The 16,707-nt window shown below is 33.0% G+C and overlaps 1 protein-coding gene across 11 annotated transcripts in view; it reads right to left on the bottom strand.

The window, feature by feature from the left end:
- Positions 1–16,707, bottom strand: part of PDS5B (PDS5 cohesin associated factor B) — a 185,095-nt gene that overhangs the window by 89,590 nt on the left and 78,798 nt on the right. For all 11 annotated transcript variants that reach the window (XM_025996773.2, XM_025996769.2, XM_025996770.2 and 8 more), the window contains exons 7-10: positions 15,262–15,342; positions 11,374–11,514; positions 8,599–8,714; positions 5,717–5,811 (exon numbers count right to left, since the gene is read on the bottom strand). In XM_025996773.2, the coding sequence (XP_025852558.1) occupies positions 5,717–5,811; positions 8,599–8,714; positions 11,374–11,514; positions 15,262–15,342 (433 nt within the window). The remainder of the gene's footprint in view (positions 1–5,716; positions 5,812–8,598; positions 8,715–11,373; positions 11,515–15,261; positions 15,343–16,707) is intronic.

The following is a 16,707-nucleotide window of genomic DNA, read 5'->3' as shown; positions in this document are numbered from 1 at the left end:
AATTAATAAAAATCTTTAAAAATAATATCTCAACAGATGCAGAAAAATCATGTGACAAAGTACAAGATCCATTCATGATAAAAATCCTCTGCAAAGTAGGTCTAGAGGAACATACCTCAGATAAAGGCCTTATATGAAAAACCCGCAGCCAACATTATACTGGTGATGAAAAACTGAGAGCTTTCCTCCCAAGATCAGGTACAAGACAAGGATATCCACTTCCACTGCTTTTATTCAAAATAGTATTAGAAGTCCTAGCCACAGCAATCAGACAATATACAAAAATAATAGGCATCCAAGTGGATAAGGAAGAAGCAAAACTTTCACTATCTGATGAAATGATACTACACATAGAAAACTCTAATGACTCCACCAAAAACCTACAGAACTGATAAATGTAGTCAGTAAAGTCATAGGAACAAAAATCAATGTATAGAAATCTGTTGCATTCCTATACACTAATAATAAAGCAGTAGAAAGTGAAATTAAGGAAACAATCCCATTTAAAACTGCACCAAAAGCAATAAAATATCTAAGAATAAACTTAAAAGAGGTAAAAGACCTATACTCTGAAAACTAAACACTGATGAATTCAAGAGGACACAAAGAAATGGAAAGACATTCCACGCTTGTGAGTTGGAAGAACAAATATTGTTAAGATATTTATACCATCCAAAGCATCTACAGATTTTTTTTTTAAAGATTTATTTATTTATTTATTTTTGAGAGAGAGAGAGAGAGAGAGAGAGGCAGAGACACAAGAGGAGGGAGAAGCAGGCTCCATGCCGGGAGCCCAAGGTGGGACTCGATCCCGGGACTCTAGGATCGTGCCCTGGGTCAAAGGCAGGCGCTAAACTGCTGAGCCACCCAGGGATCCCCGCATCTACAGATTTAAAGCAATTCCTTTCAAAATACCAACAGCATTTTTCACAAAACTAAAACAAACAATCCTAAAATTTGTATGAGTCAGAAAAGACCTCAACTAGCCAAAGCTATCTTGAAAAAGAAAAACAAAAACAAACAAACAAAAAAAACAGGAGGTATTGCAATTCTGGACTTCAAGTTATATTACAAAATGGCAGTAATACCACCATTTGCTTCAAAGTGGATGGAACTGGAGAGTATTATGCTGAGTAAAGTACATCAGTCAGAGAAGGACAAACATTATATGGTCTCATTCATTTGGGGAATGCAAAAAATAGTGAAAGGGGATATAGGGGAAAGGAGAGAAAATGAGTGGGAAATATCAGTGAGGGTGACAGAACATGAGAGACTCCTAACTCTGGGAAATGAACAAGGGGTGGTGGAAAGGGAGGTGGGCAGGGGTTTGGGGTGACTGGGTGATGGGCACTGGTGGGGCATTGACGAGATGAGCACCGGGTGTTATGCTATATGTAAGCAAATTGAACTCCAATAAAAAAATTTTTTTAAAAACCCACAAAACCAAAATGGCAGTAATTAAAACAGTATGGTTTGGCCTAAAAATAAACAGAGATCAATGGAACATAAAACTCAGAAATAAACCCACATTTACATGACTGATCTTTGACAAAGGAGAAATGAATATCCAATGGAAAAAAAGATAGTTTCTTCAACAAATCGAATTAGAAAAACTGGACAGCTACATTGCAAAAGAAGGAAGCTAGACCACTTTCTTTCACCAAACACAAAAACTCAAAATGGATTAGACTTAAATGTGAGACCTGAAACCACATAAATCCCTGAAGAGAGTACAGTTAGTAATTTCTCTAACATTGGTCATGACAACATTTTTCTAGATATGTCTCAACGTAAGGGAAACAAAAGTAAAAATAAACTACTGAGATTACATCAAAATTAAAAGCTTCTCCACAGCAAAGAAAAGAACCAACAAAACTAAAAGACAACCTAGAAAAGGGAAGAAGATAATGGCAAATGACATATCTGATAAAGAGCTAGCACCCAAAATATATAAAGAACTGATAGAACTCTACACCAAAAACTCCTCAAATAATCAAATTAAATAATGGACAGGAGACATGAACAGACATTTCTCCAAAGAAGAGAAATGGATAGTCAAATGAACATGAAAAGATGCTCAACATCACACATCATCAGGGAAATGCAAGTCAAAATTATAATGAGGTATCATCTCACACCTGTCAGAACGGCTAAAATCAACAACATAAGAAACCACAAGTGTTGACGAGGATATGGAGAAAGGGAAAACCTCTCGCACTGTTAGTGGGAATGCAAACTGGTGCGGCCACTCTGGAAAACATTACGGACTTTCCTTCAAGCCAGTAATTGCACTACTGGGTACTTTACCCAAAGAACAGAAAAACACCAATTCAAAGGGATACACGGACCTCTGTCTATTTCAATATTATTTACATACACTAGCCAAACTAAGGAAAAAGCCTAAGTGTCCATCAATAGATGGATAAAGAAGAGCTGATATATATATATATATATGATATATATGATTATTCAGCCACAAAAAAGAATGAAATCTTGTCATTTGAAACAACATGGATAAAGCCAGAGAATATAATGCTACGTGAAATCAGTCAGAAAGACAACCATATGATCTCACTCATGTGTGGAATTTAAGAAAACAAATGAGCAAAGGAAAAAAAGAGAGAGAGAGAGAGAGAGAGAGAAAGACAAACCAAGACACAGACTCAAATACAGGGAACAAACTGATGGTTACCAAAGGGAGGTGAGTGAGGGGGTGGGTGAAATAAGTGATGGGAATTAAAGAAAAAAAAATTAAAATGTGCCAAGAAGTTGAAAAGTAGGAGATCATACAACATAACAACATAAATGTTTCATAAAAAAAGAGAAACTAGATACTATCTTTTGGTAAACATTCAAACATTCCAAACAATGGTAAGGACTAAAAAAGTTATTGATGAAAGTATTCACATCTAAAATATATTCTAGATAGCTATAAAAAATCAAAACATCTATTTAGCTAACAGTAAATTTTGCATTAAAGTTCTTCTGACTATGGGAAAATTACTTAAGTTTTTAATACTTTAAAAAAGATTCAGAATGTATAGAACTACTACAAATCAACAAGTAAAACAAGCCGATTTTTAAAAAGATGGATTTAAATTTAAACACACACTACACAAAAGAAAATATCAATATGCACATAAAAAAATGCTCAATCTCATTAGTCATCAGGAGAATGCAAGGTAAAACCACAACAAAACAGCAAGACCTATGAGAAGGACTGTAATCAAAAAGATTTATGATACAAAATGTTGACAAGAATGCTGAAGAACTGGAACTCTCCAACATTTCTAGTACAAGTAGAAAATAGTATAGCTAATATGGAGAACTTAAGTCATTTCTTATAAAATTAAACATGTATCTACCCTATGACCAGCAATTTTCCCCTTAAGTAGTTAGAGAAATAAAAGCATAAATCCATAGAAACACTTATAACAATATTCACAGTAATCTTAATTGCCCCAAATCAAAAACCCATATACCCATCAAATAGTGGATAAACAAATTATTGTGTATTCATACAACAGAATACCACTCAATAATAAAAAAAAATAAAATAATAATAATACTGGAGTCCCAAAGATACCAGCAACTAGACTTCTAAACTCCTGACAGGATACTCCTCAGTGGGGAATCTGACTAGTTGAAGACAAGTATGTAAGCTAAAGGTTTTCTAACAAACAACCTACCCTGATGACCCTAAAGTGAAGTTCAGAGTCAACAATCCCATCTATACATTCAGGGCTTTCTAAACAGCTCTTTATTTAGTCCCCCACTCTTAATTATGAGCAGAGAGCTATGGATTGTCAAGCATTTGAGGAAAGCCTCTAACATGGAAAATACAGATAAAAACAAGTAAAAGGTAAGAAAACTAAGTTAGCTAAAATAAACATTTAGTAGGGAAAAAAACTCTCCAAGATACTAACACTCTTTTTCTCAGAGACTACTAGTGCATCAATTAACACAGGAATAGAATATTAAGTAAAAGGAACATCCAGGGGAAAAGAGGAGAAGGAAGAGAAAGGAGAAACACACAGAGAAGGAAAGGAGAGGGAGGGAAGGCAAAAGAGGGAAGAACAGATCCTCTAAAGATCAATGGTATACAGCAGAAGCTCAAAGAGCATGCAGTTCAAATTCAGATGTGAGTGGGCAGGTAGAAGGTTCCAGGCAGGATATCTTACCCCTCAAAAGGATGAAAATGAGAAACACTTGTTTAAACCTGACTGGTAGAAATTTAACAAAACCTGAAAAGCATTACTATGACAATCTATTGTAAAAATATTATAAAAGAATAGAACTTTATTATTTTATCCAAAGAAACTCGGAAGTATTAAGATTTAAGAAGCAATCATATGCAAAGACCGCTAAAAAAATCATTTAAGGGATCCCTGGGTGGCGCAGCGGTTTGGCACCTGCCTTTGGCCCAGGGCGCGATCCTGGAGACCCGGGATCGAATCCCACGTCGGGCTCCCAGTGCATGGAGCCTGCTTCTCCCTCTGCCTGTGTCTCTGCCTCTCTCTCTTTCTCTGTGTGACTATCATAAATAAATAAAAATTTTTAAAAAGTTCTAGATCTATTTAAAAAAATAAAATAAAAAATAAATAAAAATTTGCAAGTTGGTAAAGTTTTATAAAGAGCAAATAACTAATAACAAATAACATAAAAGAAGGGAAGAGAACATGCAGAGTTAAAACTTTCAAGGTTCCTTGATTGCTCAGAAAGAAGCTAGAATTCTGATTAATTTTATAGATTTCATTAATCAATTTTGCAGTTAAAGTGAGGAGGAGAATGTTAACTTCCAAACCCACAGGGGAAAAAGGAAAAATGAGAAGAAAATTAATCAATTACGCAGAAAAGAGGAAATGGCGGGAGGGGGGTTAGGGAGCAAGAAGCATGGAAAATAAAAAACATAAGATAGTAGGAATAAGTTCCACTCTATCAAATTCAAATGATACCATTTCAATAAAATTTTTAAAACACATAACAATATCATATATAATTTATGGACAAAGACACGTGATGTAAAAAGAAAAACAAATTTGGATGCAGACCAAATGTAGTGGAGTGGCTACCCTGTGCAGAAATAAGAATACTTTATGAGAGGCATTTCAACTACATCTACAATTTATTTTTTTTTAATCTCTTAAGCAATTATAGCAAAATGCTAACATTTCTGAAGAAGACATAGTGGCTATTATAGTCATCTGTTTTTTTCTGAATGATTTCCTAATTAAAAAAATTAATAGAGGATCAATATTCAGATACAGAATATCCTTATTTCTTCAAATATAAAAATTCTGAAATGCCTTATAACTTAAACAGATTTCAGAAAAGTTACTTCCTAATTAACATAGTTGGTTTACAAATTAATGACTCTTACCTAAGTTCTCAAAACATTAAAGAATAGTAAAGAACATCAAAGTCAAGACCCGTTCAAATCCAAATGCCTGAAATATCTTTAGAGATGTTCTAAAACTAAAAAACTATTATTATTTCTGGTAAGCTTTTTATAGGTGCTTCTAGACTAAAAGGCATAGGAGTAAAAATTCTAGCTTCACAAGTTTGTGAACATTGGAAGTTCACAAACTTCCAATGATGAATTGAAAGATGACTTTATCTATCACAATAACCAAAAAGGGGGATTTTTTTCCCCATATACATAAAACTGATTTTTTTCATCAAAGAACATCTATTTGCTATTATGGGTATATAATACCTGTTAAGTCCTTTGCTAAATCAGGATGGTTCATGAGACAATGACTAGCAAACTTCACGCATTCCAGACGGATTGGTACATGGATGTCGTTAAACCTGATAAAATATAAAGGCACAGAATGATCTTTAAAATTAGAGAAACAGGTATGTGTTTAACCTACACTCAATTTATATTTCTCTAGTTAAAAGAAAAAAAAAACAATTTATGTAGAATTCAAAGTGAAGCTAGATTATTTCAACAAACTTCTGATATTTATTTATGAATGCTTTGGAATGTCTATTAAATTAGGACAACCTCCTGCAAGAACTATGTACTTTTAAGGAGCATGTAAAAACAATACACATTTGGCTTAAGCACAAAAATTAGAATGACAAGATTTTTCCTATAAATATTATTATTTCAAATATATCTACTTATATAAGCATATGTGTGTACATATGATAGATACATTATATAAATCCCAAGCTGTGCCTGAAAAGAAAACCTTTCCTCAAAGTATTCTTTCTTAAATGTAGGGCATTCACAAAAGTATGCTTTAATCTTGCACTAAATCCCTTATTATTTTACATGAATCTAAAACTGATGCCAAATTAAGTCCTATGCAATTAACTATCAGATTACATTTCCACTAATACCAAAGCCAATTTTTACATGAAGAAGTAAATACCTTAGTATATACCTCTAAAATACTAAAACTCTTTGAAAGATAGGTCATTTAAGTATCTTTTAATCTTCTATTCCTCCTCCATCTTTTTTTCCTTATAATTTATTTAGTAAAGCAATTCTTCTGTGTTTGTGTATGTAGTGTTTTTCCAGTTTAGATTTTGCTAATCTGTATTATCCTGATTTCAATTAATAGGATCCCTTCTCTCCTAAATCTTACAAATTGATAGTTCTAGACACTTAATCATATCCAGATTCACTGTTTTAGCAAGACTATATCATAGATGGAAACCTGTTCCTCCATCATTAAAGCACATGACGTATAAGTATAGTTATCTCTAAACCATTGATGTTGAAAGCCCATATATATATTAGTTCATACAGGACTACAAAACAGTGATTTTTTAAAAAAATCTTATTAAGTAACAAGAACATCAAAGTGAAGTGAGAGTTTGCCACTCAATATTTTCATATGTCTAATTCTGCAATATCAAAAGGCTCCCGAAATCTTCTATCACCCAATACTATAACAAAATTTGTACTATAAAGGAGGGGGAAAAAAAGAGGTCTTCAAAGTGAGCACCAAATTATTCACAGAATTAGGGGAAACAATGCTCTATGAGGTATACTCAAAAAAAAGTTGTGACATCTAGGCTATTATCTCATATAAAGTTTCCAGAGTGCTTTGAATCTAAGTATTCCATCCCTATATACTTTTCCATTTTTCAACTAAACATGAACCATTTAACCATTATAAATAAATTTAATAAGACCTCTTTAAAAATATTCTAAAGCTCCTTAAATTTGATAATAATCTGAATTTCAGTTTTAGGTTAATTTTAAAAGGAAAGGAAAAATTACTATGTACTGGAAATGTGACATAAATTTTAACCTACAAATTGGGTCTAGGTAATCCCATTCCTGATTAAAGGTATAGTTTTTACTTACAGACATTTACTATATTTTTGTTTTATCAAAGTAAAGTGGACTTTAAATTGAGAGTATATTAAACATATAAAGTATTCTGATCTACTACCCAAGAACTTTCCATTGTATTTAAATGAAAAAAATCTAGAAGTCAAACTCAAAATCACAAGGGGCTTAAAATCTGCTTATTTGTTTAATGCACCTCGTCAAATATTATTGAGCTACGTAAGAGATAAGAAATCAGATTGGGATCCCTGGGTGGCGCAGCGGTTTGGCGCCTGCCTTTGGCCCAGGGCGCGATCCTGGAGACCCAGGATCGAATCCCACATCGGGCTCCCGGTGCATGGAGCCTGCTTCTCCCTCCGCCTGTGTCTCTGCCTCTCTCTCTCTCTGTGACTATCATAAATAAATAAAAAATTAAAAAAAAAAATCAGATTAAGAATTTAACAATTAGCATTTATAAAAGCTTATACTCCACTTAACAAATTAGAAAAATAAGACCAAAAGAGATTGAATTGAAATAAACGTTGACATTTCTAGTATTAAGATGGAAAGAGGTTATAACATACAAATATTTCAATATAAAAAGAAGAAGAGTTAAGAGTTTTTAAAATCCTATTTATGTATGACTAACTGCATTATTTGTTTTGAGAAAAATTTAAGCAGAGGAAAAAAATTCCTTATCTTCTGGGTCAAGGTAGGTTTCAGCAAGGGCACTTTAAGTGGTTTTAATATATTCAAAGTCAGGGATACCTTTAGAGATGTAATGAAATGAACTATTCTCATAGAAAAGAGAAGTATACAAACACTCAAACAACACTTGCAAACAAATTCAGGTTTGTGGACATTAAAAGCATATAAAGAATCCAGTTATCACTTCCTTTAAAAGAGAAACATACATAAAAAAAAAAAAGAGAAACATACAAAAGAGATTAGGAGGAAGAACATATATATCATTTATTTTATTCATTCTGTGGATACCCCTCCTGTCCTTACAACATCTCACAATGATTTATTTTCAGTTGGGACGAATTGCTGCTATGTAATAACACATTTTAATTTCATGATTACACTTTGAGATAGCTTTTTAAACATAACATTTTTCAAAAATTACTAAGAGCAAAATAAGATTAGAAAAAGGGAAATTCTAAATATGGTCAATCAGTACCAACACTCAAAAATTTCAAAATATAAAACACTTCATTTTTATAATTTCAGGAAAATATTATAGGTGGCATTTTTAAATAATATAAACATTTATTACTTTTAAACAGGACATCAAAATCATATACCTGCCCAAGTAACATTGCCAAAGTGGTTTGTTTTGAGAAGCCAATTCTGAATCCTTTGCTCCAAACATTTTTGCCAGTAGTTTAACAACTTGTAGGCGTTCCTCATTATCATTGCTCTAAAACAAAACCAAATAGCTTTAAAACCATCAGGTAGATATATTTGTAATAATTTCCCCATGATTTTCCTCATCTCCCAATTCCACAGAAAAATTTTCATAAACTCCAGATGAAAAAGTATGCATAAAAATGTTAATGCTCCCTTAAGTGTGCTAATCATCTCATTTAGCAGTACTTCAGACATGATAATACATCCCAAAGTTCAATTAAACGTTAGAGGCCCCTCTTACAATTGAAGCTTATTTTCATTCACAGTCAAATTCAAAAACTAACTACATCAAACCTATGCAGACCCTTGACAAACTGTGGTTTTTAAAGACAGACATGAAGAGGTCAGGCCTACAGTAAAGAGAAAATTCTGTATTTTTGTATTGGTTATATAGAAATAAATATGTGATGTTGCCCAAAAGGAGAATCCATTCACCTACAAAAATACCAGATTCATAATGGAGTTCAACATGATGAAACCTTGCACACATAAAAACTAATTTCTGTTTTATTTACTCTATTCTGGGTAGCATGGAGACAAGTCGATTTTATTACTGATTTTGGTACCTCCAACAAATGACACAATGGTTAAATGATTGAGCCAGCCACAATACTACACCTGACCATAAAATGTGACCGTATCAAAAAAATACTGATACTCAAATGACACTGTACACTTTTAATTTTTAAATTTTAAACCAATGCCTCAGCCTGGCATTGAGATCCCATAATATGACCTAACTCAAAAAATATATATATATATGACCTAACTCATCTCTATCATAATTTCTCTTTTCTCACATTATTCCTCTAAATAAGACTTTTCAACCTGGAGGTACATCAGAATGACCTCTAAGTGTGTGTGTGTGCGCACGCGCGCACACACCCACACACACACACACACACACACACACACACACACACACACAGAGAGGAATATTACTCAGCCATCAAAAAGAATGAAATTTTGCCATTTGTAATAATGTGAATGGCGCTAGAGTGTGTAATGCTAAGTGAAATAAGTCAGTCAGATAAAGGCAAATACTAATGATTTCACTCATAAATGGAATTTAGGAAATAAAACAGATGAGTATTTGGGAAGAGGGAAACAACCATAAGAAACTCTTAATGAAAAAAAAAAAAAAAGAAACTCTTAATGATAAGAACAAGCTGAGAGTTAATGGAGGGATAGGCTAGACAGGTGGTGAGTATTAAAGAGGGCACCTGTTAGGATGAGTGCTGGGTATTATATGTAGGTGATGAATCACTAAATTCTACTCCTGAAACTAGTATTACACTATTATGTTAACTAACTAGAATTTAAATAAAAAATTGGAGAAAAAATAAATAACAATTAAAAAAAAAAAAACACCCCAAACCTGACCACCTGGACTCTACTGCCAAAAATTCTGATCGAAACAACTCCTCTGGTTTAATGCCTGGACATCTGTTTGTTTACTCCGGCTCCATAGGTAAAGATTCTAATGTACAGCCAGGTATGATTTAAACTTACTTCATGTCACTTCCCAACTAAAATTGTGTTCCATAAATTCACCCAGCACCTTTCTACCTCTATATGCTTCTATAGCTGTTTCCTTTGTTTCACTGTACGCTGTTTATCTTTTAGGACACTTACAGTATCTGGTCTCTTATTAAATCTGAATTATTTTCCTCTTCTATACTAGATGTTAAATTTGCTGGAAACAGAGATGATGATTCCTTATTTTTATATTTCTTATGGTATTCAATATTTGTATTAAAGAGTATCAGACCAACAAAAAAAATAAAGTATGACTGCTTTCTGCCTCATCAAAATTGCTAACTACATGGGAAAACATGGGGCAGGCAGGCCAGTGAATCAAGTGATTCATTTTGAGAAATACACCAAAAATTCACCTCAGAATAAAAGGAGAGTAAGCATTTGCTAGTTTTGTTGGGTATCCACACTACAAATATGGATGGTTTATTTTCTTGTTTTGAAAGGGAGAAATCAAAATTTTTACAAATAAGAAATACAACACAGAAATCATTTAAGAATTTCTCTGAGTGGTACAAGTTTCATCAAAGATTATTAATTATAACCAGCTTTATTTAATCTTCCTATAATAATCTGAAAGAGCAAAGAATATTCTCCGCCCAAATCTACAAATGAAACTTAATCTTATGGTATAATTTAATGTCAAAGCAATAGGAACACACTACCAAAACATTCCAGAGAACCATGTAAAAAAGCAATGGAGCTTTCAACACAGGCATAAGATAATATGCACATAGAGAAAATATTTCACAATATGTGGATAATAGACCCTAAACTATTTTTATGACTTAATCAAGGAGTCTTGGGAACCATTATAAACTGTACCTTGAAAGGAAGCTTGATGTACCACTAGACCTCAGAAGTTAGTCACAATCTACAATTATCTGAAGGAAATTAATTATCTGGAAATTATCTGAAGGAAAATATCGTCATTAATTAAGTAGCTACTATCAGTTAGGCACCATACCTGGTACTTCAGACAAATAAGTAAGGTACAAACACGTAAATAATTAAAAATAATACACCACCACATCCGTAACATTCAGCTAAAACTACCAGAAAAATTAGAGAGTCACAAATAATGCTCTTTGCTAATCTGGCTGACAGAACCATAACGCTTTTAGAATAGTTACCTTTAGTTTAAATTCAAGTTGGGGTAAAACTGAGAGCAGCAAATGACTATCAATATTATAGAGCTCCAAAATTAAGTCAAAGACATGTTCTGACAAATCGCTGATAGATGTTTTCCCAAGCATCAGAACCTGATTAAAAAACTTTTGAGAAAGAAAACTTATCATTAATAGAAACACCATAGATAAACTTATCATTAATAGAAACACCATAGATAAAATAAATTTTCTAAAATCTTAATTATCATTCGATTAAATTATTATTTTATACACAGTTAAACTAAGGTTATCAAAACATTTTCTAACAGTAGGTGGAAAACAACTACAGGCTACTTCACCCTGTACATGAAATTGACCTTATACATAATAATAGATAATTTGTACCTATATTATCAATTAGCTTATCAATCAACACTCTGCCTACCAAATACACTTTTTTTCCATTATGGTACTTACTATATTTTATCCTGTAATACAGTTATACTTGTGTACATACCTTAATTTCATGACATCAAAGGTTAAATTCTCATTCAGGCTGAAAATAAAATGGCTTTGTTTCCATTCACAAATTTTCTCTTTAAAAACAGTAAATCTAACCTTTTCTTAACAAGACCACAATAATCCTTTCCAATCTGGCCTCCCTGCCATGTGATGTAAAGAGGATGCCATCCTCTTTACCAGTCTGGAGAAACCACATTTGAAAATTTAAAAAATTTTAAAAAAAATTCCCTGGGCTAACTTCTTACAAATTCCATAAATAACAGTTATTTAACACTTCTAAAAAGGCAAGGACCAAGTCAGTCTTCTCCACTGTATAGTAAGAGTCTAGCATAGTGTCTGACATAGGGTAGGTGCCCAAAATATATATGCAACTGATACTATAAGTAAAACAATCTATGCTCTCCATAACGGTTTATAACCTAGCAGAAGACGCAGAGAGTTGATTAAAGTATTTCTTCCAAAAAACATTAGTCTTTTATTTACAAATGGGGTACCGATTTTCACACTACAAATTTAATTCTTTTATAACAATTGCCTCCTAATGAAAGCAGTATGGGTAATTTAAAGGTCAGCAAGAAATTCTACCTTAGGTTTAAATGGTCAACTTTATTTAAAAATTGTTTTCACATTAAAAAACACATTCGCTACAATCACTCCAAGCATTATTAACTCCAACTTACAGATGCAAAAGCTGAGGCTAGCAAGATTAAGCAATTTAAAACTTGTGATTAAAACATTCTCTTAGGGGGCACCGGGTGGCTAGGTGGTTAAGGGTCTGACTCCTCTGATTTTGGCTCAGGCCATGATCTCAGGCTCATGAGATGGAGCCCCACACTGTGGAGCCTTCCTAAGATTCTCTCCCTGCCCCTCCCCACATGCTTGTTTGCACGTGTGCACACTCACTCTTTGTCTCTTTCTCAAAAAAAAAGTTCCGATGAAAAAATTATCAATAAGTGATCCATGCAGATAATTTCTTAAAATATTACTAAATATTTTGTTTCTGATAGTTTGACCTTTTTAAAAAAGACATACACATTTTTAACTTGTCAACTGTCAAATTTTATTTTGAAAGAATAACCTATAACACCACAATTTAAGTCCTAAATATGGAAGAATTACTCTCTATAAAAAATAAACTTGAATGTGTCTATATCATATCCCTAATAGTGAAAAAGACATAAGTACAAAAGAGACAGAAATGTGGTATTACCTCAGTATCCTACCTATATTTTTGCTTGCTAATTCTCTATTAGAAAGACAAATGAATAATGGCTACTACATGTACAAGTCTCAAAAAGCTGAGATTTTAATATTGTATTCATTTTTATCCTACAAGACAATTAAGTTTACTAGAAAGTAATTTTACATGTGGTTATAGAAGTTTGAGGTAGAGAAGTAAGATGTATAAAGGATCAAAAGAGGGAAAAAAGCAATTCTTAATGATTTCTTAGCTAATCATCAAATAAAGGAACAAGAAAACGAGATAAAACAATGGAAAAAGTACTAGGAATAAACATACAATTGAAAGTGTGCTCAGACCATTCTCCTAATCTTGTGCCTCTCATCCCCCAGCTTCTGATAAAGATACCACAAGAAAGTATGGAGAGAGCAGCTCCACTTCTGCAAGCAAGAACTAAGAACAGGCAATTAATATAAGGTACTAGTGATAGGGAATGTAAACACCTGAGATTGCTAAAAGTATTTCTCTTGTCCTTTTTTTTTTTTTAGCTCTTATTAATAATTATTTTCAAACATAACCGTATGTTGAGAGAATAGAATAGTAAAATAAACCATCACCTAGCTCCAATAAATACCATAATTCTATTTTGGGACTTTTTATTTTTATTATCCGGTCAAATATTTATTTCCCCAATTCAAAAAAGATACTAAGCAAACAGTGATACTTGCTTTTTTTTGGCCAGAAAAAAGGCATCAAAAAAGTGTTCCCCTAAAAAACATGTGGCTTGGTAATGCCAATTTAAATAAATGACCACCAGGAGGAGCTCACCTAGTATGTCTAACGGGCCATGAAGATGGTCATTCAGATGCACTTGAAGCAAAAGAAAAGGGAAGGCTCATTAATCACACACAGACTGCTTAAGTCTGGGTCTACTCACTTCAAATGCTATTAGGTCAATAATGAAAAAAACTCAACCCACTCAATCCAACTAATTTAACTCTGGCTAATACCCAAGACTTACAAAACTTGCAGAAATCATTATTTAGAATTCCCTGGCAGTTTGGAGTTATTAAGATAGATTACATAATTTGATTGTCCAGTTTCTGGAAGTTCACCTTCCAAAACAATTTCATTACAAATCAAATACACTTTGACACCAAGTCATCTTGTGTTTAGAATTATTTAAGGCCATAAGTCAGAAACAAAACCTGGGATTTACCAAGATCGTGTTCTATAAAGTTTGTTACTTTTTCAAAGCACATCATTTCATGATGTATTTCATATATTGACTTCATTTTTTTATATACTACAGGAAATATGTTTCTTCAATAAACCTCAGGAAAATTAAACACGTGATTATAAATGAGTTTCTCACTTCTTTTCAAGGGACAGATTTAACATCCTTTACATATTTGAAGTCGGGTGAAAGTGGAAAGAAAGTAGAGAGAACTGCTAAAAAAAATTCCAGAGGCCAACATTAACACCATGTTCCATATTTATTCACATGGAATGTATTCACATGAGTGGTGCCCTCTTGAGTTGTGCAACTCAACAGAACTATGGAGAGAAAATAAAACCCAAAATAGGCATTTTATCAGTGAATCTATCGGCTAAAATACATTTCTTTTGAAAAACAGCTAAAAGATGGGTCGATCATAAATAAGCAGATTTGGGATGATACTGAAAGGGCTCATTTCATCTCAATTCTTCTTTCTCAGAAAAGGTTGATGTACATGAAATCTATCCACAGGGACAACAAGATAGACAACTGTCACCAAATTGCTGCCATTCATACTTGCCTTCAACTTTACAAAGCCCTGGTATTAGTTCTTATATATTTCTTGTATAAATCAACTTAATCTCCAAAAAGCTGAACATTCCCTGAATAATGAAAAGTTCCATATATTTTATCTAATTACATTTAGCTCTATTTGTAACATTGGAAACAAAGAGAAAGATATCTTGCTAATGAAAATAAAAGCTATTTTAGTTCCCAGGCAATGTGAAAGCAGCAAACGAATGAACTGAGTGCTAGCCTTCCATAAAATATTAAACAAGAATAATTTTAAGTAAGGAGAAAGAAAATATGTTACTTAATGATTAAAACAGAACAAAATTTAAAAGTATGTACTACTTGCTGAAATTTTGCTTCTAGCGATCTTTAAAATTATGGCTAATCCTTCTGACAACCAATTACAAAAAAAACTTACATTGGTAATATATGGTTCAATAGCTTGAGCTGTCCTCTTCAGTAAAGCCTTTGCCAAATCATATGCTTGCTTGTTTAAATTCTGAAAAACATAAACAATATCTGTATATATCTCTAACCATGAAAAACAAAATATTACCTGTATTCAAAAATCTACTCCTGAGTAAATAAATGAGAAAACTAAGACTCAATTACAATAAAAGAAAAAGCAAAGTCATTTTTCTTCTTTTAAGACTAACTGGTCTACTTAGATCATACATCCCTTCCAAGAAAGGATAATTACATTCTCTATCTCATTCATAGCATAGGGTAAATCACATAGAAAAGACCAATAAATGTTTATTAGAAGAGGAGAATAATGAATGTTCAACTTCCATGAATGGAGTTCTAATGTGAACAGGAATGGGGGCCCACATGTGGGGAAAGACAAGAGTTTGGGACAGCTATGGGACCGCAGATTTACTCAAGCACATCTCAGAGCACATATAAGGTCAAAGATAAAACAAGAAACATCAAACAATAAAATATGAAAATACAAAGGTACAAGAAAGAAATTCTGATGGGATGCCTGGGTGATACAGCAGTTAAGGATCTGCCTTCGGCTCAGGTCGTGATCCTGGAATCCCGGGATCGAGTCCCACATCCAGCTCCCTGTTTTTCCTTCTGCTTATGTCTCTGCCTCTGTCTCTCATGAATAAATAAATAAAATCTTTTAAAAAAAATTCTGATGACAGAAACAATGCCAAAGATCTAAAAGAGAACTGCTATTCCGATTTAAATACATTACAGAAAACAGGTACGCTGTTAGATACCTTGAAACTCACATTCAGCATATTCTTAGATTTACCTACATTGATGCTTCTATGGAATTATTTCATTTCTATCTGCTCTTTAGTATTTTACTGCATAATACAGCTTATTTACTCATTCTCCTAACTATGACCATTAAAAATTGTATGTCTTGTACATACTTCCCTGTGCATATAAAAAATAATTTTCTTATATTCTACCTCTGCCATTTTTCACATGGGCTGTTTTGTTCCTATTTATTTGCAGAGTTTCTCTATAAATTCTACAAACTAAACCTTTGTTCCTTGTAGGTATAACGTCTCTTAGGTCTGTACTCGTTTTTTCACAATGTTTACTGTACCTGAGAGAAGTTTTTAGACGAAAAACTAATGTAATCAAATACATCAATATTTTCCTATTTGACTTGTGCTCCTTTTTTGTTTTGTTTTGTTTTTTTTAAGAAATTCTCTTCAAGACGCCTGGGTGGCTCAGCAGTTGAGTGTCTGCCTTTGGCTCAGGGTGTGATCCTGGAGTCCCGGGATCAAGTCCCATATTAGGCCCCCTGTAGGGAGCCTGCTTCTCCCCTCTGCCTATGTCTCTGCCTCTCTGTGTGTGTCTCTCTTGAATAAATAAGTAAATGTTTAAAAAAAAAAAAAGA

The sequence above is a fragment of the Vulpes vulpes genome, chromosome 9, assembly GCF_048418805.1.
Source record: "Vulpes vulpes isolate BD-2025 chromosome 9, VulVul3, whole genome shotgun sequence".
Taxonomy (NCBI): Eukaryota; Metazoa; Chordata; class Mammalia; order Carnivora; family Canidae; genus Vulpes; species Vulpes vulpes.
The sequence above is the reverse complement of the archived record's forward strand: the minus strand, read 5'-3'. Positions and strand labels throughout refer to the sequence as shown.